At 52.1% G+C, this 27,696-nt stretch overlaps 1 protein-coding gene across 2 annotated transcripts; it reads left to right on the forward strand.

The window, feature by feature from the left end:
• Positions 1–1,937: 1,937 nt before the first annotated feature.
• FOSL2 (FOS like 2, AP-1 transcription factor subunit) lies at positions 1,938–26,539 on the forward strand. 2 transcript variants are annotated; one of them, XM_017545645.2, is made up of 4 exons: positions 1,938–3,307; positions 13,378–13,629; positions 18,585–18,692; positions 21,788–26,539. In XM_017545645.2, exons 1-4 carry the CDS (start codon positions 3,206–3,208, stop codon positions 22,304–22,306), a joined length of 981 nt encoding a protein of 326 aa, XP_017401134.1. In that variant the 5' UTR covers positions 1,938–3,205; the 3' UTR covers positions 22,307–26,539. The 2 variants fall into 2 exon arrangements, with proteins under 2 accessions (XP_017401134.1, XP_017401135.1); XM_017545646.2 differs by lacking the exon at positions 1,938–3,307 and adding an exon at positions 4,394–5,209 and having other exon boundaries at positions 21,788–22,455.
• The last annotated feature ends 1,157 nt before the right edge of the window (positions 26,540–27,696 follow it).

The following is a 27,696-nucleotide window of genomic DNA, read 5'->3' on the forward strand; positions in this document are numbered from 1 at the left end:
GGGCGCGCCCGGGACTAAGGAGGCCGCGGAGGAAGCTCCCGCTCCCCTTCCCCCTCCTCTTTTCCCCCCCGCGTTACTGGAAGGACTGTGTGGGAGAGACCCAGAAGCACCCGGATTTTCGAGCGCAAGGTGGGGGAGGGCGGGGCAGCCTTTACTGCTCAAAGGAAAACCAAAAGTGCGTCTGTTCGCGCCGTTCAGACACGCGGTTGCTACTGGGAGGGCCCAGAGCGCTTTGGCCGCGCCTCTCTTTGCAGCCCCCAAGACTTGGCTAGGGCAGCCTGAGGCCCGCGTGACCCGGGGAGGGGCTGAGAAGCAAGTGGGAAAGTGTCACGATTTCTTCTGCGCCCCTCCCGTCCTCACCCCACCCCCAGTTTTCTGGGTTTCGCTGCTGCCGCTGGGGAAGGGCTGATTCGTTTTGCGTCAAAGGACTGCATTTACTCAGTCCTGCTGGGAGAGGCGCGTAAACACCCAGGCAGGCCAGGACTCAAGGATGGGGGACGGGGGCGGGGAAGCAAATCACCCACGGCTGGCGTACGCGTTCGCCTGCCCCACACCCCATCCCTGGGCCTGCGGAGTTGGGGACTCTGCCCAGCGGGCACCAGCGGAGGTGCGAGGAGTCTGGCGGGCCTAGCTTCGTCGCGCACGCGCGCGTGTCCTTGGGAATAGTGTTCAGGACAGAATGTGTTTTATAGCTGTAAACAATGACCCCGAGTATTGTTTGGGATTACCGTATCTTGGGGCCCTTGGGGCGGCCAGATGCCGCCAGCAGTCCCGGAAATGCCAGCGCTTTATATAGAGCCCCAGGAAAGCTTCGCGTTCCCGGCTCTATTTTTCTTTCCTACCAACACCCCCACTTTACGGATAAGGAAACTGAGGACTGAAATTGTGTGACAGTGCACAGCGAGTTGTCCGCAATGGACTCTCAACACCTCTTAACATTGGGCCCTCATAAGGACCCTGTGGGGTACAGATGCCTGGTGCTACTTAAGAATTGGGTAAACTGACGCTTACACAGACCCTGGATCAGAATCTAAGTTCCCTGACTTTTGCTACAGTACTTCTCCATGCGCACAATCATCTCAGCAGAAGGATTGGAGCTCCAGAGCAGAGAAGGGCCTTAGGTCATGTCGCCCAACTCCTTCGCTTTATAGGAGGAAACTGAGGCCCAGAGAGGTTAAGGAATTTGTCCACGATCTCACAGCTCGTAAATAGCGTAGTCGGGCGTTCCTGCTCCTAGGTCTGTGCTCGGTACCTTGAGCCGCGCCCCGCCCAGCGAGGGAGGGGGACCCTGGAGTCCGGCTACCCGCGCCCTGAACTTCGCTCCAAAACAGCTGAAGATGACAACGTTGGGGCACACCCTCTCACTGGCAACCTTTTTTTTTTTAATTCGTAACAGTCGAGTTTGCTTATAAATGCCCGATTACTCTTATTAGATGCGTCCTAGTTGCCCGCGCGGAGGGCGGCCGGAATGTCTTGACTGGTTAATTTCATCTTCAAGGCTACTCCTAACAAATTAACTGTACAACCGAAAAAAAGAAAAAAAACAAAAAAGGGAAGCAGCAAGCAGCCCGCCACGGAGGGAAAAATAGGCAGGCCAGCCCCGCCCGGCGGCGCCGCGCCCAGCAAAGACCCGGCCGCAGGGCGGCGCGGGCACCCTGCGCGCCCCGGGCGCCCGCTGCGCTCAGCGGCGCCGCGGAGGGCGCCTACAACCGCTCGCGGCCGCGCCCTCCCTGCAAGCGCCTGTGCGCGCCCAGCTCCCGACTTCCCGGTGGCGCCGCACCTAGCCGCCCGTCTCGCCGTCAGGGCTGTGATTATTTTCTAAAATCTGGAGCCGAGACCCGCGCGGCCGCTCTCGGGGCCCGCCCCGCGCCCCTTCCCAGGGTGGGGGAGAGGCCGCAGCGCACTCGGGAGCGGGCGAGGGAATCCCTCTCCCTCCACGTCACCCGAAAGCGAGGAAACCCGCACTCGCGTCCTCTAACGCAAATGACCATCTTTGGCAACGTGCGCCAATGGAACAGACCAAGGGCGCTGGGCCCGGGGGGTGAGCGGGGGGCGCGGGAGGGCCGGGGCTGCCTCTGCGACCCCGAACCGTGCGGGCCGCCAGCTCCAGCCCGGGACACCACCTGGCTTCCTCTCGCGGAGTGCGCGGCTGGCGTCAGCGCGGCCGGGAGCCGAAGCCCGGAGGGGAGCGCTGCGCCGGCCTCCTCCCCTCCCGCACTTCTTCCTCCTCTCGGCCTCCTCTCCCCCGCCTCCTCGTGCGCTCCTCCCTCAAGGTGGAGTCTGGGGTTGACGTGAGTGAATCCACATGGTACAGGGCTGGAGAATAAAGAGTGTGGAGTTGAACTCGTGCCATTGTAGTGACTCATCTCGGGCAGAGCGCTAGGGCTCGGAGCGAACCAGCGAGCGAGCGAACGAGCCGCGCTCGGCGGGGACCGAAAGAGGGAGAGAGAGGCGCGGCCGGGCGAGGCGGGCCGGTCCTGGAGCGGGCGCCAGGGAAGGGGTGCAGGTCCGGACGCCGGAGCGGGGAGCGGGGCCGCGTCCCTCTCAGCGCCAGCTCAGCTTCAACCCCACGGGCCGCTGTTCCCCTGGCGCACTCGGGGCTGCGGGACAGGCGCACGCCGCTTTCTCCTAGTCAAGTGTCCGAGCCGCCCCGAAACTCCGTCGGCGAGTCGGCCACGGGAAGTTTATTCGCCGGCTCCTTTTCTAAAAGGAAGAAACAGAAGTTTGTCCCAGCGGACAGCGTTTCTTTCCGCCTTTTTGACCCTGTCTGAAATCGGGGGGGAGGGGGTCCCTGGGGCTGGCAGGCCAGGCTCGCCGGGCTCCCAGTCTTTTTTAATTTCCAATTTTTGGTTGGGCCGTGGGTCCCGGCTGAGCTCCGGCTGCGCGCGGGGGCGGGAGGGCGCGCGCAGGGGAGGGACCGAGAGACGCGCCGACTTTTTAGAGGGAGGGACCGGGTGGACAACTGTTCCCGCGGCGCTCGCAGAGCCGGAAAGAAGTGCCGTAAGAGGCGCTTGGGGGACGCATTTCTCGGGGTGTCGCCGCCTCCCTGTCCTCGCCCGCCGCGGAGGGGGAGAAACCCAGGAGCGAAGCTCAGAGCCCGCGGCGCGGCGGGTGGACGACCAAGCGCGCAGCAGTTGGTGCGCGGCCGCGGCGAGGGCGGGGGAAGAAAAACACCCTGTTTCCTCTCCGGCCCCCACCGCGGATCATGTACCAGGATTATCCCGGGAACTTTGACACCTCGTCCCGGGGCAGCAGCGGCTCTCCTGCGCACGCCGAGTCCTACCCCAGCGGCGGCGGCGGCCAGCAGGTAGGTGAGGGCCCCGGTGCACCTGGCGGCGCGGGCGGACCCCTGCCCTCCTCTCGCCGCCACTGCCTCTTTTGCTTTCTTTTCCTTTCTTTTCCTTTTCTTGGCGAGTAAATACCTACTGGCCACCGTTGTAAGTTCTGGATTTTCGTCCCGCCCTTCCCCCCTGCCCTTTTAAACTAGGGGACTGGTGAGTGGGCTTGAAGAGACAACACCCTCCCCCCCATTATATTTTACCCAAACAAACTCCTGGAATTGTAGGCCCCCTACCAGGAGGCCGTTACCTCCTTCCAAGAACTACCCTCTCTCCCCACTCCCCCACCCCCCGCGCCTTCTCTCTGGGTGGTGGACAGACAAGAAAATCTTTGCACCCACTGGCACCTCTGGACATCCTGGGACCGTATTCCTTCGGGAAAGCCCTCTTCCTCTCCTCCCCGGTCTCCATCAGTCTTAGCTCCTTTCTGAAAGGGGTTGGGGACCCAGAAACATGGTTGGACTCCTTCAAGTAACTGGAGTGAGGGCGAGGGCTGCCGCTCTGGGAATCAGGTGCGAAGGTCAGGAGGGAAGAAGCCAGCCTTGATTGGCTCCTGCCGCCTGTGTGCCCCTGCCTGCCCGTCTCCGTCCGTCTTCTGTAAGGGTCGGGGGGCAGGAGCCTGCACTGTCCGCCTCCCCCAGGAACGAAGGAGCACCTTGAGGGTCTGGGGGTAGAGCAAGGAGGCCGGCAGAGAGAAGAGGGGGTCGGGTAGGGGAAGAGACATCACGTAGGCTCCTGGGTGGTTCTGGAAGCAGAAAGCAACTTGTTTCTAAAGCAGCCTGACTGGTTTGCACTGGAGGGATTGTGCGTGTGATCTGTGTGTTTATAAATACCAGGAAGGTGCTGCTGGGGGTTGGGGGGGGGGTGCTGATGGCGTGCCTGCCCTCTGCTGCAGCTCCTCCACCCGCTCTGTCTCGAGAGAGCTGGGTTAACGCAGACACAATACAACATGAAGCCCACCGTGGTCAGCATCTGTGGGGGTCTAGCAAAGTTGGCTGCAGCAGGAGATGCTCCCTAACGCGCAGTGTGGCCTTGGGCTCTAGAAGGGGCTGGGTGGGCTTCCAGGGAGGGGGTGGACTCAGCTGGAAAATATTATGGAATATGGGTCTCTTTTGGATCTGATGAGGGATCCCTTGTTCCAAAGTGATTCCCTGTATCTGGTGAGTCCCCAAAATGGCTTTTCTCTCTTCCCTCTGCCTCCCCTGGTGCTCCTATAAGCACCCACAGTAGACAGCTTAGTCTGTTCATTGAGCACCAAGGTGAGGAGTTTAAAATCCGAAAGTTGTTGATTATGTTTGCTTCCCAGTCCTGTTGGTGGTTTGTATTCAATGTAAACATTATGAGGCAGGCAATAGGTGGAAGTCTATACCCACTCCCTTCTTCTTCCCAGTCCACGAACCCCAAACGCCTGTCTCCTCCTCCCTGAAATCAGGAAGGGATCTTTTGATTTCTTTTCTGTTCTTTTCCCTAACGTGTCTTTGGCAGTGATCGTTGGAGTACTGCAATCTTACTGCCTGGCTTAGCATAGACCCTGGAGCTGGAGGGAAGTCAGACCGGACATTGGTGCCCCAACTGTATAATCTGTGTCACTAGGGCTTTGAGCTCAGGATCTGAGTGGAGGCAATTCCCTGTTTTGGAAGAAAATCAGACAGGAAACCAGAGCGAGGAAGAAGGAAGAGAACTCAGCCCAGCAGAGTGTAATAGGGCCTCATTACTGAAGCAAAAAGCAGCTGTTGGTTAATTCCTAGCATGCTGTAACACATGAGGATTTTGCAATTAGCAATAGCCAGTGCATGGGGCTCTCACATAGACGCCTGCCCATTCGGCCCGGCAGTGTGTGAAGCGCCTTTCAAACCAGAGGGATTGGCAAGGTAATGCTGATTTAGACAAGTTTCTTGGCCTGTCCGCTCCTTGGTCTGGTGGTGGTTGGGTGGGGGACGAGGAGGAACGGGGTGGATTTTTCCGTCATCGCTCCAGCTGTGAACAAAATTGTTCTGTGGTCCTGAGGACTGACCTCAGAGGCTTTTGTCACAAGTCTGTGCTATGACCTTGCCCGATCTTGGGCTCAAGGTAACTTTACTACATACCAGATAAAACATGTAATCACTTTATTTCTCTCAGCTTCCTTCACTGGGAGACTTTCCTGGCAGTCAGTGGATGGGCCTTTCTCTTTTATGGCATCTCAGTGCACCCATCCATATAAGACCGTTCTCTGGTTTTTCTTTGGGCAAGTGAATTTTGTTTTTTCAGGTCTCTCTTTTGGGGGTCCGATAGTCCTCATCAGTTTGCTGCCAGTTCTTCAACCCAGAGCTTTCCCTTCCCATCTAGCTCCATGAAGCTGGATCTTAACACATGGCCATGAACTCCAGTGACTTTGGGGGGTGGAGGGGAGCAGACAACTCTTTGTTATAGCTTCTGTTCTTATATATGGCAGGAACTTGAGGCATGAAAAATATTTCCTGTTCCAGTTATAGTTTTAATCTCAAAGGTTGGTCATTGGTGATTTCATTTTGTCAGTAATCGTTGCACACACCTCCCCCTCTTGGATTTTTCTTTTTGCTGTTGTTTTCTCTCTCCTAACTTTCCTAGGAAAACATCTCCCAGATATATGCCCTGCCTGGCAGCTTGGCTATTACGGTTTCAGGGCCTTAGCATTACGCAATCCAGCCAGTTACACAAACATAGGTCATTTCATAACTTGTTTTCATCAGCTGGGCCCCCTTTTAATGAAAAAGCAAAACAAAAACAAGACCTAGAACTTTTCCAGGGCTGCTATTTGTTTCTCAGATAACTTATGAAAATAAATCAAGGGGAGTATTTCCTTTTTGAAATTAATGATACCAGATTAGCACTCTTCTTACTCAACCACCCCTTCCCAAGACAGACAGACACACACACACACACACACACACACACACACACACACACACACAATTCCCCAGAGTGAACTTTTGCCAACTGTACCAGACTGGGACATTCCTCACATCAAAGAACTTTTACCAGAAATGACTGTGATTCCCAAGTCAGCCTCAATCGTACCTCTCTAGTGCCCTCTATGGGAAATTTTTAGGAAAATTATCTTGGGAATGTATTTTTCCAGTCCCAGAGAGTGTTAAATTAGTGAGTTTGGAATTCTTAGGATGCTTTTTCTTTTTAATGAGGGACAAATAACTGCCACATATTGAACCGTGGTTAACTGGGAACTGCTTGACTTTGAGTTCCTTTTTTAGTTTTGTTCTAAATAAAACCTGTTTGAAAAAGGAATGCTTTTTTCTTTTCCTATTTTGATGTCTGTCTGTTCATTACGGTGCCTTCACAATTTGTTCTAATTCCCAAGGTTTGTTTTCTTACGTGCTTGTATTAGGAGGGGGTTTGTTCACTTGGTGGGAACGTGGCAGGCACAGATTAAGGGTCTGAGTGCTTTTTTTCCCCTTGATCTTACAGATGTTGTAGATTAGGATCAAACAGAATGTTATCCCAAGAATTTGTCTGTTCCGCTGATTCTTGATGGTGGAAGTCAGCTTCACTTTTTCATCAAAGGGAATGGGGTGAAATAGCAGTCATGCATTGTCTGAGTGGCATTTGAATTTTCCTATCCAAAACCGTGAGTGCATTTCCACTACCTTTTTCTGCATCTTATTATTCAAGGTGAGGGTAAAATTGGGAGACTTGTTTTTCTTTTCTATCTTAATACAAACACAGCAGAACTTATTCATCCAAATCACTGTCATCCCCTTCCTTGTTTTTTCCTTGAGGAGACTAAAAGCTTATCTGAATGCTGTGGCTATGCTCAGACTCAGAAAGGTTTTGCAGTACCCTCTCTTGCAATTGCCTTCAGCATATTCTTTTGAAAATCCTCCTGCTAACAAATCTTTGTCTTTTGAGGGGTGAATTTGACATTTGGAAATTACCAAAAGCCTCTTTGGAATGAAGTGTGACACACAAAGTCTGGGTGATCAGGGTGGGTCCAAAGTAGGGTGTGACCCGACGTCCTGCAGACCTCAGGATTCTACCTGGGAGAGTATGCCCACAACAAAGGACACCAAAGCAGGCACTTTTGCCATCAATAACTTGGATTTGTTTTTTCACGTTTGTTAAATAGGAATAAAGATACTGGATGTGAGAATTAAGGAGACGAATGTTCTGGTCTATTCGTTTATACAAAGAAAAAAATAGCATCATTACTTTGTGGATATGTCTCATCTGTGTTGTATGTTGCCACAGTTTTTCAAAATGATAGCAGCTGCCCTGATTGAGGCAAATGTATCTGTTCCAAACCCCATCTGGTAATTCTATCCCTTCTCCGCTCCCTGGGCCAAAGAGGGAAGGTGTAAGATTTTGCCTGGCCCACCTGGTCCCTCGGCCCTGTCCCTGTCCCGTGGCATTGAGATTTTCCTAGACTCACCTTCTTGTGGCTCTAAGGGAGATGAGAGGACATGTTCTTTCCATGGAGTGCAGAGCTGCTGAGGAGCTGTGGGGGCTACAAAAGGGGCCTGCAGTAATAGTGGAGTGAATTCCCCAGTGCTTTGGAGAGGGACTTCTGGTCAGAAGAGCCCTGGCAGGGAAGCAGCTGGGAAGCTGGGCGAGGGCTGCCTTCTCTTTCTGTTTCTTTTCTTCCCTGCAGCAGGCAGCCAGGTGTAGAGTAACTCTTTCAAGTGAACCCAGGAAAGCCTGGAGACTGAAGAGAGGCGAGTCATCTGAGAGAGCATTTGTACACTATCACACTCTGGGAAATCATGACATATTAGCAACAGTTTCCATAGTGACATAGTGGCATTTCTTCAGAGAGGAATGAAAGGTCAGAGGTCAAAGTGATGTTCAACGAAGAACCTGTGAAGACTGGTTAAATTCCCTATGGAAGGCTTTGAGGAATAGCCCAGGTTCAGTAAAAATACAGAGCATTTGTGTTAAACGGGGCCCCAGTGGGGATGTGATGGGAAATGTGAGAGCATATGCCCTTATCCTTTGCTCTCCTCTGGAGCTAATCTTCTGGGATGTTGGAATTTTCCCTTTTCCATCTTGGGAATCTAAAGAAAGCATTCTTTAAGGGAGAGAACCCAGTCCTTTCCTAGATACACTCAGTCATACCTGCTTGCCTGGTGAGGCAGGTCCCGGAGTCCACAGGGCTTCATGGCTTGAATACTTAATAACTCAGACAAGAATCCATCTGATGGAGAATTGCCTGGCTACGAGGCTGGGCCAAGAACCCCAACCCTGACTCCCATCTCACACACCACTTCTGCCCACTCAGGAGTCTCTGGGCTAAGTCCTTGGCCCCATCCAGGCCTGTAGGGGCCCAAACCCTAGTTTCAGTACCTACCAGCAAAAAGCCATGGATTCGGGGCTGAAGCCAAGGCTCTGCCCTAGAGTCTCATGAGGCGGTTTTCCCGAATCAGCAACAATTGGGCTGGGGCACTTCTCTGACTTGCTGAAGTTTGGTGGCCCTAGAGGATCTGTGTTCTCAGCCGTCTTTCTTATTGGTAGCAGAAGGAGCACACACATACTTTCTAAGCAGCCTCACAGCACCCTCGCAACAGGGAGCAGCAGGGTGATGGGGGTTTCCACGCCCGAAGACCACAAAGCTTTTGTAAGGGCTTGAACTTCGGCTTAGGGTCTGGAGATTTGAGCTGATGAGTGAGAGCCCATCTCCTCAGTTACCTGGGTTAGAGGAAAATGTCAGCTCTGATTTTTTGCTTTCTTATTTCCTGTCTGTATTCCTTTCCCTCCAACCTGAGCGTGAGAGATAAGAATGAACCTCTTGGACAAGGGTTGGCAAACTATGGCCTGAGTATTTTTCTAAATAAAATTCAGTGGAACACAGTCATGCCTACTTGTTGACACGTTATCTAGGGCTGCCTTGGCACTGCAGTGGCAGAATTGAGTTATAGCCAAGACTGTATAGCCCACAAAAACCTAAAATATTTCCTGCCTGACCCTTCACAGCAAAAGTTTGCTAGACTGTGCTGTAGGAGGTGGATGGGGACTACTGTATCCTTTTATAGGCATTCTTGCCCACCCAGAAGTTGACAGGGTGACATGGTTAAATATTTGGAGGCTTTGCCAGGCTGGAATGCTACACAGGCACTTAGCATCTTCACTGTGTTCTCGAGGAGGACATATTGGCTGCAGAGCCCCCAGGAGCCAAGTGAGGTTCTGGGTTCCCTCGCGCCATCCCGTCACTCCCAGCACACTCCTGGCACTGCAGCAGGTCTGAAACTGCCCTGTAGCCCACAGCCGAGCGGCTCTGTCTTGGTTTGTGTTTAATGTTAACTTGTTCATAGAGAACCATGATTTATCTCCAGTGTGACATTTGGCTGATTCTCGGGTCTCTTGGCATAGAAGAATGCCAGGCTAACTTCTGGGACCACAAACTCCTAACTTCACCTCTTCTCTCCTACCCTACTGTCTGAATAACACGTTTCTGAATAACATGTTGGGAGTTGAGACAAGGCCCATCTGCCAGATCTAATTGAAACTTGTGTGTGTCTCCCAGAGAGGCTCCTCTTGGAGACAAAAGCCTTCTTTATCAGAGCCCTGGGCCCCTCTGGGGATGGGACATTGTTTTCCTTGCAGTTTAGAGCCAGTGTATGATCCAGATGGCCTTACCTCCTGTCTGAAACAAGGTGTACATGCGTTTCAGAGGCAGTCATTACCTCCTGCCTGGTTTTTATTGCTGTCTTGTTTTGTCTAGACCAAGCCATTGCTGCAAGGAATCTGGCTGATGTATACCAGGGAGCACATACCATGGACCTGCCCTCCACAGCGGGTGGACCGGAGGGCCTGAGAGGGGCTCATAGGCATGCACTTATTCCCAAGGGATCTTAGTCTCTCAGCTTTGCTTCAGGGTTTCTGCTGGGTTCCCCAAGCCTTAAACGGGAACACTTTTATTTGTTGGAATGAGGAGTGACTTTCTTCGGTGCTTTCCTAAAAGGAAAGCTGACAGCTTCCCCATGGAGGAGGGGGTCATATTAAACCATTGTGCTGGATGCCTCAGGTGCATTTCAAACCCAGAACCTGGCTTGGAGAGAGAAATGGAATTTGAAAGTTGGGTGCTTCCCAGGAGTGGGAAGCTGGCACTTCTCCCCAGAGCCACCTGTGCAAAGTACACAGGCATATGTCATGGTGGTGGTCGGTGGTGATGACCTTCCATTTGTTTGAAGCAATGTTTCTCAGAATCTCCTCGGAGTTAAAAAAAAAAAAAAAAAAAAAAAAAGAAAACCTTATCAGATGCCTGCCCCAAACCAATTATTTTGGACTTTTAATGGTGAGGCTCTGACATTGGCGGTTTTTAACAAGCTCCTTGGAATATTCTGTGTAGCCAGGGTTGAGAACCACTGGCATGCTTTTATAGCCTGTGATTACAAGTAGCTACTCATTTAATCCTCATGACAGTACAGTGAGTGTGATGAGCATTCCCCTTCACATCCATGGAATTGAGTCCTCTGAGCCCAGGGCAAAGCATTCAATGGCTAAGCCAGGTCTCAACTCCAAGCCTCCTGACCCTAAGTGCAGTGCTGACTCCGCCCCTCCCATCCAGCAGCCCCGGAGAAAAATAGCTGTCTGGGACGTGGTGCTTCTACACACACTCAGCCATGCCCGCTGTTCTCACGACTCTGCCTACTCATAGCCCAGCCCCAGTTGGCCATTTTTCCTCCTTGAAGATGATTTCCCACTTGGATGCTTTCCTGCTCACTGCACCCTTCCCTCCTCCACATGCACACACCTGCTGCTTTTCAGTCAGTGCATGATAAAAAGCCCACTTTTCTTTGCCTTCAGAAATGCAGCCCAGAATCTGTCACCCTGGGCCGTTCTCCTCACAGGATCCCAGCATCCATTGGACCGGGTAACTTTTCTCCAGAATCCCGGAACCCACTGCTCTGGCTGCTGTCCTCGATCCTAGAATGCATTGCGCTGGATAACTTTCCTCCAGAATCCCAGAACCCATTGCTCTGGGCAGCTCTCCTCCCAAATCCCAGAATGCATTGTGCTGGGTAACTTTCCTCCAGAATCCCGGAAACCATTGCTCTGGAAGCTGTCCTCCATCCCAGAATGCATTGCGTTGGGTAACTTTCCTCCAGAATCCCAGAACCCATTGCTCTGGGCAGCTCGCCTCCCAAATCCCAGAATGCATTGCGCTGGGTAACTTTTCTCCGGAATCCCAGAACCTACTGCTTTAGGCAGCTCTCCTCCCGAACCCCAGGATCCATTGCGCTGGGTAACTGTCCTCCAGAGTCCCAGAGTCCGTTGTGCTGGGCAGTTCTCTTCGCTGAATGCTTTTGGCTTGAGACCCCCGAGGCGGTCTGGGAGGTGATTCAGCTTGTTCTAACCATACAGACTGGGGTCAGGCAGATAGCAGGGAATTGAGCAAGAAGGGGTCCCCGGCTATGTCAGCTACAGTGGGGTACTCTAAGCATTATTTACACAGCAGGAACCCCAATGTTGTGACAGGGCAAAGACAATCGTGCCAGCTTTGCTGCGAATGCTTCTATCCTGGTTGGTCTGACTGAACCGGCATAGAGGGGATACTACAGCATCCATGCTAATGATAGTGGGGTTCCATTCGGGGCCAGACAGATCTGTGGGGCTTTCTTGGTGAGAGGGAAGGTCTATAGGGGATGACCTGACACTCTGTCTGAGGGCAGTGGGGGTGGATAACCAGCACTTAGGGCTGCATTTTGAGGAAGAAAGAAGCAATGGCAAAGGAGCTTATATATCACTGTGTTCAGGGGCTCCGGCCTCTTTTTCAGGCTGAACTGGGTTTGAATCCTGGCCCTGCTGCTTATTAGCAATGTGGCCTTGGATAAGTTACTTAATCTCACTAAGCCTAAATTTCTGTCCCTAAAATGGAGCTAATGGTCATTCTTCCCTCAGAGGAAGAATTAATGAGATAATCTAGGTAAGACATAGTGTCTGACGTTTAGTAAGTGCCCAGGAAGGTTTAGCTATTGTCATAATTTCACCCGCTTTCCAAGTGGGGAAGAAACTACTTGGAGAAGCTTTATGTGGACACAAGAATCATCTGAAGATGAAGGTTCACCTGGGTTCCATTAGGGGGACTTTCCACAGAAAAGCTGGAAGTGGGGGGCTCTTCTCTCCTCCCTGCTTCTTCCACTTTCCAGTGGCTGCCTTGGAGAAAGGTCAAGACCAACTGCTAAGGAACATAGCCCATTTTAGTTTTTATGCTCTGTCATCATCTTATATTTTAAATAGAATGCTTCCTGCAGCATGTTCCAGAGAGCTCTGCAACGTGGTCTGGGCATAAATTAAGAGATGGGGAGAAAACTCTGTGCTAGCAGCCCCAGAGTTTCCCACAGAAACATCTGTGAACATAGATCAGTGCTTGTGTAGCTGTGTAGAGAGGCACACTCAGCCGGTCTGCCCCAAGCAAGATGCTGATGACAGGAAGGGAGGAGGGATAAGGACAGCAAGGGACGCCTGGCTGCAAATGCCGCTACTTGTTAGTCTCATGGTTTAGAGGGCATCTTTTCATGGACCTGGCTGTGCCCTGATGGGATCATAGCCCTGTCCAGAACCTCTTTGGAAAGTGACAAAAGCAGACACAGGATGCTTTCTTGGTGATCTTTGTTGGTATAAAGCTACTGGTGTGCAAATCTCTTCAAGGTGTCCTGAGAAACAGTTGGTAGGTGACTCAGAGGCCTAAGAGACCCAGGTGCCACATCCTGCAGATGTATAGCCTGGAGAGCTGCCAAAAGGGCCTGCCGAGTGTGAGTGCTGGGGACCAGGTCTGTCTTGGAAATCATTTGGGATTTGACAGTATCCTTACTGAGCCACCTGGGGATGGAGTTCTCAGGACCCAGTCAGGGAGCAGCTCCGACGTGAAGCCCCAGGAATAGTTAAGATTCCCCGCTTGACTCTTGGATGCACAGGAATTATCCAGGCCCACCTGTGGTCCTGACCTTGCCCTCCAAACACTGACCTGTTCTGTGTTGGTTTTTGCCTCGGCTCTGTTCAGTTATCATTAAGTCTCCTGTTCAGCTTAGTATGTATTGGCTCAATTGTATTGTTTTCCTCATTTCAGAAATTCCGGGTAGATATGCCTGGCTCAGGCAGTGCCTTCATCCCTACCATCAATGCCATCACGACCAGCCAGGACCTGCAGTGGATGGTGCAGCCCACAGTGATCACCTCCATGTCCAACCCATACCCTCGCTCGCACCCCTACAGCCCCCTGCCAGGCCTGGCCTCTGTCCCTGGGCACATGGCCCTCCCAAGACCTGGCGTAATCAAGACCATTGGCACCACCGTGGGACGCAGGAGGAGAGATGAGCAGGTACAGCTCAGACCAGCGGGAAAGGGCCATGTCAGTGGCTGTCAGAGCCCCAGAAACACAAAACATTTTTCTGCAGACTGGTAGGGAGCAGCGTTAATGTTCTGAGAGCACGGGAGACAAGGGAATCAGGGGCTGAAGAGCATGTCATCCCCATCGCTGGAGGCAGAGCTGGGGAACCGAGAGTCAGGCTGGCTCCGTCATCTCGCTTGTGTCCCTTAGAATCTCTGAGTCTCACTGGGCATGGTGGCTCACACCTGTAATCCCAGCTCTTAGGGAGGCAGAGGTGGGAGGATAGCTTGAGCCTAGGAGTTCAAGACCTGCCTGGGCAATAGAGCAAGACCCCATTCTCCACAAAAAAGAAAGAAAGAAAAAAAGAATCTCTGAGTCTGTTTCTCAGCCACACAATGGGGACCACAGTTCCTGCCAGCCAGGACTTAGCTAAAGATGGGAAGGACTATTACGACCTGCCCACAGCGGGATCCTTCTCTGATCCTTGGCAGAAGGGCCATGGGACAAGCAGCCAATGAACCCTGGCTGTGAGCTTTTTAGAATGAGCCCTTAGCTGGTCTAGTGCAGACCTCTGGGGTCAGGCTCTGGGCCGGTACTGCCCACATGACTTCCCATTCCTCCTCAGTGTTCCACCTCAGGGCAGGAGCACATTCCAAGGCCTGGAATGCATGTTCCCGCAGTAACTCTGGCCTTAGGAGTCTGTTCAGCAGCGTGAGCTGACAGGGGAGGATGAGGCAGAGGAGGCGAGACATCATCCCTTTTCTCCTCAAGGGGATCAGCTTTGAGAAGGAATTAACCTGGCTGGGGAGGGAAGCCAGAAAATGGGGGCTGGTGCTCTGCTATTTAGGCAGCACCTACCCGGTACTCAAGAGGCTCACTGCCTGGATCAACAGTGAGGCAGGGCAGTGCCAGGTACCCTGGTCCTGGAAAGGGAAATCAGAATCATGCATAATTCCAGAAAGAATGGAATAAAGCCTTCAGAGAGCCCCATCTGTCCCCCATCTCAGATGATACAAGCAAGGGCCAGACATACCTGCCTGTGGTCACTTCCAGTAAGTGGGGAAGTATGGGCTAGATCCCAGTTGGCTGGACCTCCTGTGAAGTGTTCCTTCTCCAAGGCTATGCCACCCTGAGCCCAGGGAAGGGAAAATACTTTAGCAGTGGAATCCCGTTTTCAAATGGAATGTTATCCTGGAAAACTATTCCAGTGACAGCATCAGAACACTTGCCCATTTCAGCTGCTGTCCATCTTCACTCTGTGATCCCTGGGCCACAGTGTTACATGGTTCCCCATGGATCATGGTAGATCCAGACCCCAGGATACGTGGAATTACAGGGATCACCACTCCAGGAACTGTAGGCTTTCTCAGGAGCTCTGCTCCTCTGAGAACAGAGCTGGGTCTTGTATACACTCCTTGCTGGTTTGTTCTGTTAACAGCAGAACCACAGTGCAGAGCCGCTTGGGGAGGCGTGTCTGCTACAGTGTAATAGATTCAGTTGCATGTTTCGCTTCTGCTTCTGGAGCAAGTGGCCAGTATCCTCCTCACAGTTGCTTTCCATAATTGCAGTTGTAAATATTGCAGTAGCCATGCTTATCATGTCCTTCATAAATACGCTTCCTTCAGGGAGTCCAAGGTGCAAAGCCTTACAGTCATCGATGAGCTGGACTCTCCCCGGGCATAAGTGATCCTGAGTGAGAGCCAGGCTTGGCAGGGACTCTTTGGGGCTAGCAGGACCACAAAGCCTGAGGATGTGCTGAATGCTCTCCATTCTTTTTTTTTTTTTTTTTTTTTTGAGACGGAGTTTCACTCTTGTTACCCAGGCTGGAGTGCAATGTCGCGATCTCGGCTCACCACAACCTCCGCCTCCTTGGGTTCAAGCAATTCTCCTGCCTCAGCCTCCCGAGTAGCTGGGACTACAGGTGTGCGCCACCATGCCCAGCTAATTTTTTTGTATTTTTAGTAGAGACGGGGTTTCACCTTGTTGACCAGGATGGTCTCGATCTCTTGACCTCATGATCCACCCATCTTGGCCTCCCAAAGTGCTGGGATTATAGGCATAAGCCACAGCGCCTGGCCTTTTTTTTTTTTTTTTTTTTTTTTTGAGACGGAGTTTCACTCTTGTTACCCAGGCTGGAGTGCAATGTCGCGATCTCGGCTCACCACAACCTCCGCCTCCTTGGGTTCAAGCAATTCTCCTGCCTCAGCCTCCTGAGTAGCTGGGATTATAGGCATGCACCACCATGCCTGGCTAATTTTTTTGTACCTTTGATGGGGTTTGCCATGTTGGCCAGGCTGGTTCTTGAACTCCTGACCTCTGGTGATCAGCCTGCCTTGTCCTCTCAAAGTGCTGGGATTACAGGCATGAGCCACCATGCCTAGCCATGCTCTCCATTCTCTTCTGGGCCTACCTTACACCAAATTTAGAAATTAATATCCAGAAGGGATATTAATTAATTAATTAATTAATTAATTTTCTCATTTCCCCTTTACACCCATTTTATAGATAAGGAAACTGAGACCCAGAGAGGCGAAGGGCTCTATTAGAGTCACACAGTGAGTTAGTGGCAGAGCCAGCACTGGAACCCACTTCTCTTGACCTGTGGTTTTCAGCCCTGTGGTTTTCCCACCACACCACCTAGGCGTGCCTCATACACTCTGTCTGGAGAATTTCCTTCCTTTTTTGAGAGGCAGGGAGAGAACAAGGAGCATTTGATCCCACATCAATTGGGAATTCACACAATCACCCGGCAACTTTGAGGAAGCCTGGGCAGTAGCAGCCTAGAACCTTGGCTCTTTGGGTTCCCAGCCCTCAGGGCTTCACTCTGAAGCTTACTCCAGCCGTCCCCAACCTCCCCAAGCTGCCCCGCTAGGGAGGAGCCTGTCCCTGGAGCCAACCTGGTGCCTCATAGGCCTTGTCTGGAGCCCGCCTGGGAGGCTCCCTCTGTGCCCCGTGGCAGCGACGCTGAGCAGGTGGGGAGGAGAGGGGTGTGTGGCTTGTGGGTGGGTATGTGATGGTGCTGACACACTCAAGCTAGAACCATGTTGATCTCACTGGCCCTGATCACTTCCGATGTCGACAGCTCCCATGAGTTGCCCCACACCTCACCAGTCAGGGGAGAGACTTCTAGGTCAATCAGGAGGCCAAAAGTTGTCCAGAAGCAGCCAGGTGGGGAGGAAGGCTTGGAGTGGGGTCAAGGCCAGCCTCCTTCTTTTCTGCCTCTCATTAGCGAGGGATCTAGGGGGCTTCCTGGGCCTTACAGGGAGCCCTGGTGGCCCTTTCAGTGGTGAGCCCTAAACCCAGGCCTGCAGCAGTGCCATAAGGTTTTCTTGGCAACTCTGCTGGGCTCAAGTCAAGACAGGTTTAGGAGCAGCAAGCATCCAGGGCCTTGGCCAAGTGGCCTCATGACCTCAGCTGAGCCGTGGCCTCCCCTCTGTGTGACAGGCATGGGATTGCCCTCCCTGGTGCTGTGATGATTGTCCTCTCTTGGATGTTCAGAACAGCACAGCAGCAGACCTCCAGGGTTAGAGGGAGCATCGTGGGACTCTGACTTGGTTTCAACCAGAACAGTGGCTCTTTCCTTTATGGGGTGACCCAAAGTCCAGGCAGTATCCCCCCATGGGACAAATTCTTCCTGCTCCGACAAAAGTAGCTTTGAGTTTGCCCTCAGGTGTCCTGTGAGAGCTGACCCAAGTCTTATTCTCCTTGAGATCTTCTAAGCCCCCAGAATAGCACTAGGCACTTAGTAGGTGTACAGTCTGATGCACACCTTGATACCTTAGTAGGTATCAATGTCTGATAACTGAATGGGTGGTCTTTTCCTTAGCATTGCTTTCTGCTTTGGCCCACAGTCAGCTCCTTGTGTTACCTCTGCCCGAGAGAGGCATTGGGGTCACAGCTCTGCGAGGCTCTATGTAACCAGAGCATTGGCCCTGCTCAGTAGGGCCGAATTCATGCCCTCTCGCATGAGAGACAAGTTCCTAACCATCTCATTGGAAGAATGTAGACCCTAAGCTCTTTGCAGGGGAGTCTTCCTTTGTTTGGTTCGCAGATAAATCCTAAGCCCTTAGAACTGTATCTTGCACATGGAAGCAGGTGCCCACTTGTTGAGTGAACGGGTATGGTGGGCAGCAGGATTATACCTGCTGGGGGCTCCTCTTCCTTTTGCATGTCCTGTCCAACCTAACACTGCAGCAGGCATGTGGGGGAGTACTTGGGGTTGAACTGTGAGCAGCTGGCACCCTGGGAATGGCAGAGGAAATTGGGAGTTGAGTAGCACTCCTGGCCTTCCCAGCAGCAATATAACATTCCCCCTGGGTGGTTCTTACCTGTGTGGGGACTCCAGGCCCAGCTACTTAACCAAATAGGGATAATGAGGCTTGCAGAGCAGGCAAAGTGATGGGAGGAGTAATTAGCCAGGATTTGGAAGAAGCTGCTTAAGTGGGTGGGGCCACGCCTGGCTGGCAGGAGCTGGAGGGGACTCTTGGAGAAGCATCCCCAGCTCCTTCTCTCTGGCCTGGGCACTGAATCAGGGCTGATGTGACAGGTGGTGCCATCATGCCGGGGCCAGCGAATCCCTGACCCATTGCTGTCCTGTTTAAACATGGACTTTAAACATGGACATCACCTTCTGGGGCAGATTGAGCTCAAAAGAGCCCTCCCAGGCAGCCAGACATCAGTGAGCTGCATGTTCTGGGGCCTCTGAGTCCAGCCATGCTCCTCTTACCCTTCTTCCTCCTCTCCCCATTTACAGAAGGGCTTCTTGCCTTACTTAAAGTATAGTTTTTAAAAAAATGTTCCGAACCGTTGGCCCTGTTCTAATCATGATGCCCTGAACCATTGGTCCTGTTCTAATCATGATGCTCTGAACCATTGGCCATGTTCTAATCATGATGCTCTGAACCATTGGCCCTGTTCTAATCATGATCATTGGGTTTGGCCTCTAGCTGTCTCCTGAAGAGGAGGAGAAGCGTCGCATCCGGAGGGAGAGGAACAAGCTGGCTGCAGCCAAGTGCCGGAACCGACGCCGGGAGCTGACGGAGAAGCTGCAGGCGGTGAGGAACACCTCTGGGTGGACTGGAGTGAGAGCCCCAGGGGTCCTGATCTCTCTCCTACAGCTGTCTGCTTACCCACAAGTACCCTACAGATGAGTCAGTGGAGATAGAGCTTTCCTTCCTTTGGACACATGGGTCAGCATTGTGCCAGTTGAAAAAAAGAGAGAGGGAGGCAGATGGCCTTTAGCACCAGCCAGGACCCAGAGGGAAGAAATGAACAACCTTCTGGGGGGAGTCTAGCCACTTTTTTTTCCCCAATGCCTGAGTGTTCTCTGCTCACGGACCTGTGGGGGCTTCTGGGTGAGGGATGGCAGAGGGTTTCAGAATCACAGGTCCCTGCGAGCCAGGGCAGATCCAGACCTGCCCCCTCCAGGGCTGCTTCCCAAGGTTCCAGCTACTCCCATGCCTGCTGCTATCAGGAGTGGCCTAGCCTGGCCTAAGCTCTCTGGTTGGGCCAGGGGGAGGTCTTGATGGAGATGGGTCACGTGGCAGCCGAGTTGTATTTTCTTGGGGTTTTCTCATTTCCTTTATGGGCAGGCGGGTTCCCCGCCTCTATCATGAACTCAGCGCCATGGCAGCCGTGGCACTGCATGCTGCCCTTGTGAGTCACTCTCCCATGCTGCCTAATTGCCCAGGCCTGGGGGCCCATAGCCCTGCCCTTCCCTGTCTTAGGCTTGACCTGACCAACATCACGTAACTCCCTTCAGAGCCTAGCCCTCCAGGAAGGGCTGTGTGCTGTGTGGAGGGCCCGAGCCAGGGTTGACTCTCCTGGGTGGAATGCTTTCAGAGTGTGGAGATGAGAGACTCTGTTGGTGGTCCTCACCATGACTGCCCAGGATGGGGCTTTGAAAACATCCCCCTCTCCTCACTTTTTTTTTTTAATTATATTTTTTTGAGATGGAGTTTCATTCTCGTCACCCAGGCTGGGGTGCAGTGGCATGATCTCAGCTCACTGCAGCCTCTGCCTCTTGGGTTCAAGTGATTCTCCTTCCTCAACACCCCAACTAGCTGGGATTACAGGTGCCTACCGCCATGCCTGGCTAATTTTTTGTATTTTTAGTAGTAGAGACAGGGTTTCACCTATTGGCCAGGCTGGTCTCAAACTCCTGACCTCAGATCATCTGCCCGACCTCAGGTGATCCACCCACCTTGGCCTCCCAAAGTGCTGGGATCACAGGTGTGAGCCACTGTGCCCGGCCCATCCCCTCACTTCAGTTAATGTTCCCAGGTACCGTCTACCGGCTTAGGCTTGTTTCTGTACTGCAGCCCTCACGCTGGGGTGTTGAATGAATTGAATTGCCTGAATTCTGTGATGCCTGTAGTAATGTCCCTCAGAGTTGTGAGAGCCAGGGAGGATGAGTGGGAATTCTTTATTCCCAGGCAAGGGAGATCCGTAGTCCCCTTCCTCAGCCAGCCCTCCCACCACTACCCTTTCTCTGGTTGGCACTTCAAGGAGCTGTGCCCCACGTGATGCTCCTTACCACCTGCCTGAGAATAGTCCTGCCCCCCGAGGCCCCTCTCCTTTCTTTCTCTCCTCCTAGAAGCCTCACACCCTACTCCCCTGCCTCCCCCGCCCTCTGGCCTAGCCACCCAGGCCCCTGAGCCACATCCTCCACAGGAAGCCTCTCATAAGCTCATGACGTTCATCAGACCCTTGAGACAGACGGAAACTTTTTTTCACTCCGGAATATGCCGTACTCTGCTTAACGAAGCCCTTGCCTCTATCTCCTCGCAGATGAACAGGCATCCATGTTAGGGAAAACAGGGGGAGGCTGCTGACACACACTCTCTCCCCTCCCACAGAGGCCCCTCCACGTGCATTTGCTCACTTCTGCTTCTCTGGCTGGGGATGAAAGAAGTGGGGTGAGGGCCTCGCAGGGTGGCCATGGCGTCCTCACAGGCCCTCTCAGGCTGTCACATTACTTCTGTGTCAAGCATGGTGGCTGTACCGAATGTTCTCTGAGGGTTCTGGGAGTCCTGAAATGCGCTTAAGAAAGTAGAGCAAAAGACTGGAGGTGGTGGCTCACGTCTGTAATCCCAGCACTTTGGGAGGCTGAGGTGGGTGGCTCACCTGAGGTCAGGAGTTCAAGATTAGCCTGGCCAACGTGGTGAAGCCCGATCTCTACTAAAAATACAAAATTAGCCAGGTGTAGTGGCGGGCGCCTGTAGTCCCAGCTACTATGAAGGCAGAGACAGGAGAATAGCTTGAACCCAGGAGGCAGAGGCTGCAGTGAGCAAGATCATGCCACTGCACTCCATCCTAGGCAAGACAGAGTGAGACTCTGTCTCAAAAAAGGAAAAAAAAAAGAAAGAAATTGGAGCCAAAAAAGGGAGGAGAGGCTATGATGATCTCACAGGGATTTGCTGAGCACTTATTAGAAGCCAGGCACTGTTCTAGGCACTGGGGTTACAGGAGTGTGCGTGACACAGTCTCCACTCTCTTGCAGCCTTGAGCTTAGCGTGGATCCATCCACAGCTGGGCTGGCATGGGGTTGGGAGGAAGACAAGACGAGGGCTGTGCAGAGCTGCATTCCATGCCCCTTCTCCATGCCCCTTCTCCATGCAGATCTCTGCAGTACTCACCCCTTGGGTACCAGGAGGCAGTCCTGGCCCCAAGGCTGTAGAACATAGTAGTAGCACATAGATTCTGGAGTCAGATACAATGGGAATCCAATCTGGGCTACCCCACCTGCTAGCTCTATGACTTTGGAAAATTAACACAACCCCTTTGAACCTCATTTTCCTCCTCTGCAAAATGGGGTGATGGTAACATCTTCTTCCAAAAACTGCTGGAAGATTGAATGAGGTTACCTATGAAATGCTTAACCCAGTGCCTCGCACACAGTAGGTGCTGCATTATGGCAGCTGCAGTTGTTACCGTGCCCCCTCTCGAAGCTAACTCTCCTTCTTTGGAAATGAATCTTGAGCCTCCAGGTGACTCAGACCAGTGGCATCTGTGGTTAGGTGTGTGAGCCTGTGCTCTCACAGTGTCTGAGGACATTACTGGTATTCTCTTTCCTGCCTAGATTGGAACTGCCCCCCAGCAGGGTCCCTGGCAGGTTGCTGTCCCTCACATCCCTCTCTTTCCCTGGCAGGAGACAGAGGAGCTGGAGGAGGAGAAGTCGGGCCTGCAGAAGGAGATCGCTGAGCTGCAGAAGGAGAAGGAGAAGCTGGAGTTCATGTTGGTGGCTCACGGCCCTGTGTGCAAGATCAGCCCTGAGGAGCGCCGATCGCCCCCAGCCCCCGGGCTGCCACCCATGCGCAGTGGGGGTGGTGTGGTGGGCGCTGTGGTGGTGAAGCAGGAGCCCCTGGAAGAGGACAGCCCCTCGTCCTCATCGGCGGGGCTGGACAAGGCCCAGCGCTCTGTCATCAAGCCCATCAGCATTGCTGGGGGCTTCTACGGTGAAGAGCCCCTGCACACCCCCATCGTGGTGACCTCCACGCCTGCTGTCACTCCAGGCACCTCAAACCTCGTCTTCACTTACCCTAGCGTCCTGGAGCAGGAGTCGCCCGCGTCACCCTCCGAATCCTGCTCCAAGGCTCACCGCAGAAGCAGTAGCAGTGGGGACCAGTCATCAGACTCCTTGAACTCCCCCACTCTGCTGGCTCTGTAACCCAGTGCACCTTCCTCCCCAGCTTGGGAGGGGGTCCTCCTCGCTCCTCCTTCCCAGGGACCAGCACCTTCAAGCGCTTCAGGGCCATGAGGGCAAGAGGAGGACCTGCCATGGAGCTTCCTGGCTCTGGGGGATCCAGGTGGGACTTAGCAGTGAGTATTGGAAGACTTGGGTTGATCTCTTGGAAGCCATGGGACCTCCTCCCTCATTCATCTTGCAAGCAAATCCTGTTTCTTGAAAAGCCTTGGAGAACTCGGTTTGGTGGACTTGGACATCTCTCTGGCTTCTGAAGAGCCTGAAGCTGGCCTGGACCATTCCTGTCCCTTTGTTACCACACTGTCTCTGGAGTGATGGTGTCCTTTCCTGCCCCACCACGCATGCTCAGTGCCTTTTGGTTTCACCTTCCCTCGACTTGCCCCTTCCCTCCCCAGTGTCAGTTTCAGTCCCTCTTGGTTTTTATCAAATTCGCCATGACATTTCATCTGGGTGGTCTGAATATTAAAGCTCTTCATTTCTGGAGACGGGGCAGCAGGTGACTCTTCTGCTGGGGCTGACTTGTCCAGAAGGGGACAAAGTGCAATACAGAACCTTCCCTACCCTGGTGCTTCCATCTCCAGAACCCCAGCAGGGCTCCCTGAGCTCTCAAGGAGATGCTGCCATCACGGGGAGGCTCAGAGGACCCTTCCTGCCCACCTTCGGAGACGGCTTCTGGAGGAGTGGCTTGGCCAGAAGACAGGGTGTGAGTGAGACAGTGGGGTACAGGTTGCGTTTGCCAAATGCCTAATTACCAGGCCAGGAATAGTGCCAACAAAGCCACACAGGTGTCCTAGCCAGCTTCCCTTCACCTGGTGTCTTGAGTAGGGCGTCTCCTGTAATTACTGCCTTGCCATTCTGCCCCAGACCCTTCTCTTCAGACCAGGGAGGCACCCCTCCCTAGGAGCTGTACATTATACTCCAAGTCCCTGCCGGGTTCTGCCTCCCTCCCACCCTGGCTCTCAGGGTGACGCCACCCACAGAGATTTAATGAGCGTGGGCCTGGACCTTCCCCAGATTGCTGCCAGGCAGCCCCTCCCCAAGCCTCAAAGGAGCATTTGCCGTGGATGGAGAAGCAGGGGAGGGAGGTGGGAGGCTGTCACTGGAGTGGCATCTGCAGTGGCATCTGCAGGAGCCGCTGCCCCAACACCCGCTCAGCTTAGCCTGCCCTGGCTGCTCGCCTCTCCGCAGGGCGCCGGGCCTGTCCTGCCCTCTGTGGTCATCTTCCACCTGCTGGCTCAAGTGCTTTCTCTTTTACACTCCCCTGCCCCCACCCCAGTGTGCTCTTCTGGCCCAGGCAGTGAGCAAGCTGTGAGCAGCTGTGCTGAGCTGTCGCTGTCGCTGTGGCTCACGTGCTGTTCCTGGTTGTCTGTGGAATCTTTCCGGCTGCTGGAATTGGAAATAGGATACTTTGTTTCTGACTGCGGGAGAGCCGTCCCCTTTCACAGGGTTGGGGAAGGGTCCCCCTGACCTCCAGCAGGAGCACAGCTCAGTGGGGTCCCTGCCACCCAGCCCTCTGAGCCTTTTCTCCCCAGAGTATGACTCCTGCCGTTTCTGGTCCAGCAGGGCCTTGACAGGAGTCAGGGGAGTAGCTCCTGGCCAGAACCGGCCTCTGCGGGGCTTGTGCTCTGCAGAGACTCCGCTGCTGGGGATTCAGCTCTAGAGATCACGGTATCCTCATTTGAAAGATAGACTAATTAATTAAGTTCCTCTGTGGAGAAAGCAGTGACACATTCACACAGCTGCTCCCTCGCACGTGGAGTCCACGCATGCTGGTCATTATTTCATGAACATTACCTGCTTCCATGCAGTAGACATACGGAGCAGAACATCTGTACACTTAAAGTACATGGCCCAGTAGGACTGGAAGTGATGTGTACAAGTGATGCAGAAAGCAGAGTTTCAAAGAAAAAGGATTTTGTTCAAATACTTTAGAAATGTTATTCCTGTATCCCTTGGCTGTGATGCTCCCCCTCCAGGTTTCCCAGGGACTCTGGGAGGGACCCTTCTAAGAAGCTTGGGCAGTTGGGTTTCTGGCTTCAGATTAATCGAAGCAGCAGAATGAGCCAGGAGTAGCAGGAGATGGGCAAAGAAAACTGGGGTGCTCTCAGTTCTCACAGGTGTAATCATCTCAAGTGGTATTTGTAGCCAAGTGGGAGCTATTTTCTTTTTTGTGCATATAGGTATTTCTTAAATGAAGCTGCTTTCTTGTCTTTTATTTCTAAAAGCTCCCTTACTCCCCACTTTGCACAGTAAAGATCCCAGTGCAGGTCGCAGCCTGATTTGTGGCCAGGCTGGACAAATTCCTGAGACACAGCTTGGCTTCAGTTCAGATTTCAAGCTGTGTTGGTGTCGGGACCAGCAGAAGGCAAAGCACCAGCCAACCCACAGGACTGTAAGGGGCCTCTGAGCTACGTTCCCTCTGAAGACCCCCAGGCTTTGTTGTAGGAGGTTGTTTGGCTTCCCCAAAGCCAGAGGTGATTTGATTTGGGGAAGACTGAATATTCACATCTAAGTTAGCATATCCTGAGTTTACTTCCTTATGGCTTGCCCTCTCAGTTCTCTCTCATACACACACACACACCATTGCTTCAGAATCACCAGTCACCTCCGTGGCTCCAGCTGTGGAAGAGCTGCAGTGGGGCTGTCTTTGTGCTTGGGATAGGAACTTCCATGCTTCCCACGGCCCCACTCTAGAGGCAGCTGATGTGGACTCCGGTTGAGCTGCAGGCAGATCTGGGAGGGCACATGGCAGGTACTCTTTGGTCAGCTCGTGTAAAACACACGGTCCTCTTGACCTGGCCAGTCTTTCTGGGAATAGTACTCTCCCTGGCCAGGTGAATGTGGAAGCTGCTGACACAGGAAGGAGAGGAGATCCCAGCTGAGACTTAGGAAATTGCTGCAGCCAGCTCCAAGCAGATAATTCACTGGGGAGGTTTTCAGAAAGAGTCAAACATCATTCTGCCTGTGTTGGGGGCCAGGTGTGTCGCTCAAGCATCTCAAAGTCAAGAGCCACCTGGGGCTGCTGCTTCTCTTTCTCAGGCTTTGGGGAAAAGAGTCTCCCTCTGCTCTAGCTTGATTCCAAGTGTGAGGGTGGTTGAACTCTCTGAAGCACTGGGACTTTTTTTCTCTTTTCCTTGACGGACCAACAGTGCAAATGCAATCTCACCATTTAACTTTCGGGTTGATTTCCTTCCCTGATCAGACATCTTTGTGCCCCCTTTAGGAAGGAAAATAATATACTTACTATGTGCCAGGCACTGTGTTAGGAGCTTTTATATATATCCTCTTTAGGATGAGACTAAGCGATGAGGACATCTCTTTGTAAAAGGCCCCTAAGTAATGGATAAACAGCAACACTCGGAGGTGAGATCTGCCGTCAATCTCATGTTTGTTCTCAAGGACTTACCCCTACAATATTCTCCCACCTCCATACTTCTACCCCACCATGTGCTCCTGTGCACTCCCCTGATGGTCCGAGGGGTAACCCGAGTCCTTAGAGAATTTGGGGACCAATAGGATATGTGGTGTGTAGAGCTTTCTTTTAAAAACTTAAGGGGTCTTTGCTACCTTCTGCTTGTTGAGTTGTTTTGGCATTCATCTTAAAAGCCAGCATCTCACTATTTATTGACAGGTTGGGCTGTGTGTGTGCGCGCATGTGTGTGTACATTTCCAGGCGTGCCCATGTTCTGTAGCTTTTTAAAAGGAAACCCAGTCATCCCACTACGAATCTGGCATCTTCTTACGCTTCTAGTGTTTTGACCATACATCAACCAAGGGGTTTAATTTATCCAATGCTTGATGACATGTTCAGGAGGGCAGATCGAATTTTGAGAGGGTTATGGGAAAGGGAGGGGGAGAAGAAATGGACATTTATTTTATTATTTATTTTAAATGTTTACATCTTCTTTATGTTGTATCAAGCCTGAATAGAAACTGATAGCATTAAAATCCTCCGTTCCTCTCTCTCTTCTCGCTTCCTTTTTTTAAAAATTTAGGATAATGTATTTTTGTTTCTAAAGTGATTTGTGACTTGTGCTGTGTAAACTGTATAAAAAGGTTCTATTTTTAAATGTGGGTTGTCATTCCTCTGGGGACAGTGGTCGCTAACACATGTACATTGTAAGAGAACACAGTGGAAGATCCTGTCCTGATCCTCAAAAATTACTTCTCTGTATGATTAAAAGTTTATTCCATTTATTTTAGTTTGCGTTTACTTGATTTCCAGGAAGAAAACATTTGATTTTGTATAAAGAGTAGGGTATCAGGGTGTCTTTTCTGCCGTGGGAGATGTGTATATATATATAGCATTTTGGTGTATAGTAGAAAATAAGCTTTGCGCATCTGTATTTGAGATACATCAATGACGTGGAGTGAAGTCAGCTGTAAGACCCTGGAGAGAAACAAGTTGTACATGGTTCATGTAGCTCTATGGGGAATTTAATTACCTTTCTGGGCACCTTTTTCTTTTTTAAAGCAATGGTGACATGGTCCCATTGGAGTCTCCTAAATAGACCTTCCAGGCAGAACCGCAAGCTCAAAAATCTGTGTAGTTTTGAAAATTGAGGAGTAGCTCTGTTCGGAAGCCTTTCTGGTGGTGTGCTGTTGCTGTTGTTACTTTGTTGTTTTACTGTATGTAATATGAGCCTACAGTATTTGCACTAAAGAAAGCTTGTTAGAAAAAGCTTGCTGCTATGGAAGAAAGAACATATTAAAACTTTCCTTTGCGATTTTTTGGGGGGTGGGGGGTTGGCTTTTCCACTTTCAGTTGAGTAGCATTTTGTAGAATAAAATGAATTAAGATTGAAGAGCCTCTGATGGTTGGTTTATTCTGTCTTCCCATCTCTCCTTTTTCTTCTGTTCCTCTCTACCTTTGGCCCTCATGAGTAAAGTTGGTTTTACTTCTGGTGGGGGTGGCAGGGGGGCTGGGGGAGCTGGGAACTTCTTTCTGCTTGCTTAGAATCTCTTTCTGCAAAACTGAGGTGGGCTTCTGGGAGGACATCAGGGCATCTCTGCCTCCCCCTTTCACTTTTCTTTTTTTCCCTTTTGACCCCCTCCCAATCCCTCCCAATCCTGTTTCCTTCTCAGGGCCTAATTCTCAGCCAGCTGCCAACTCTTGCCAAGCTATGAGCCAATAAAAGTATAAGGTACTATCCCTTCCTTGGGGTATTTTGTTTGAACAGGTTGACTCTGGAAACCCGGAAATCTTCAAAGAACCAATTAAGTGTATGGCTAAGGGTGTCAGGGTGGTCAGACGAGATCACGTGCAGGAAAGGGCTCAGAAAACCATGCAAATATGTTGGATGATCACATCTCTGGACTTCTTTTTTTGAAAAGTCACAGGTTGTTAGGTGTTG

This window comes from Cebus imitator, unplaced genomic scaffold (assembly GCF_001604975.1).
Source record: "Cebus imitator isolate Cc_AM_T3 unplaced genomic scaffold, Cebus_imitator-1.0 Scaffold180, whole genome shotgun sequence".
NCBI classification, from domain to species: domain Eukaryota; kingdom Metazoa; phylum Chordata; class Mammalia; order Primates; family Cebidae; genus Cebus; species Cebus imitator.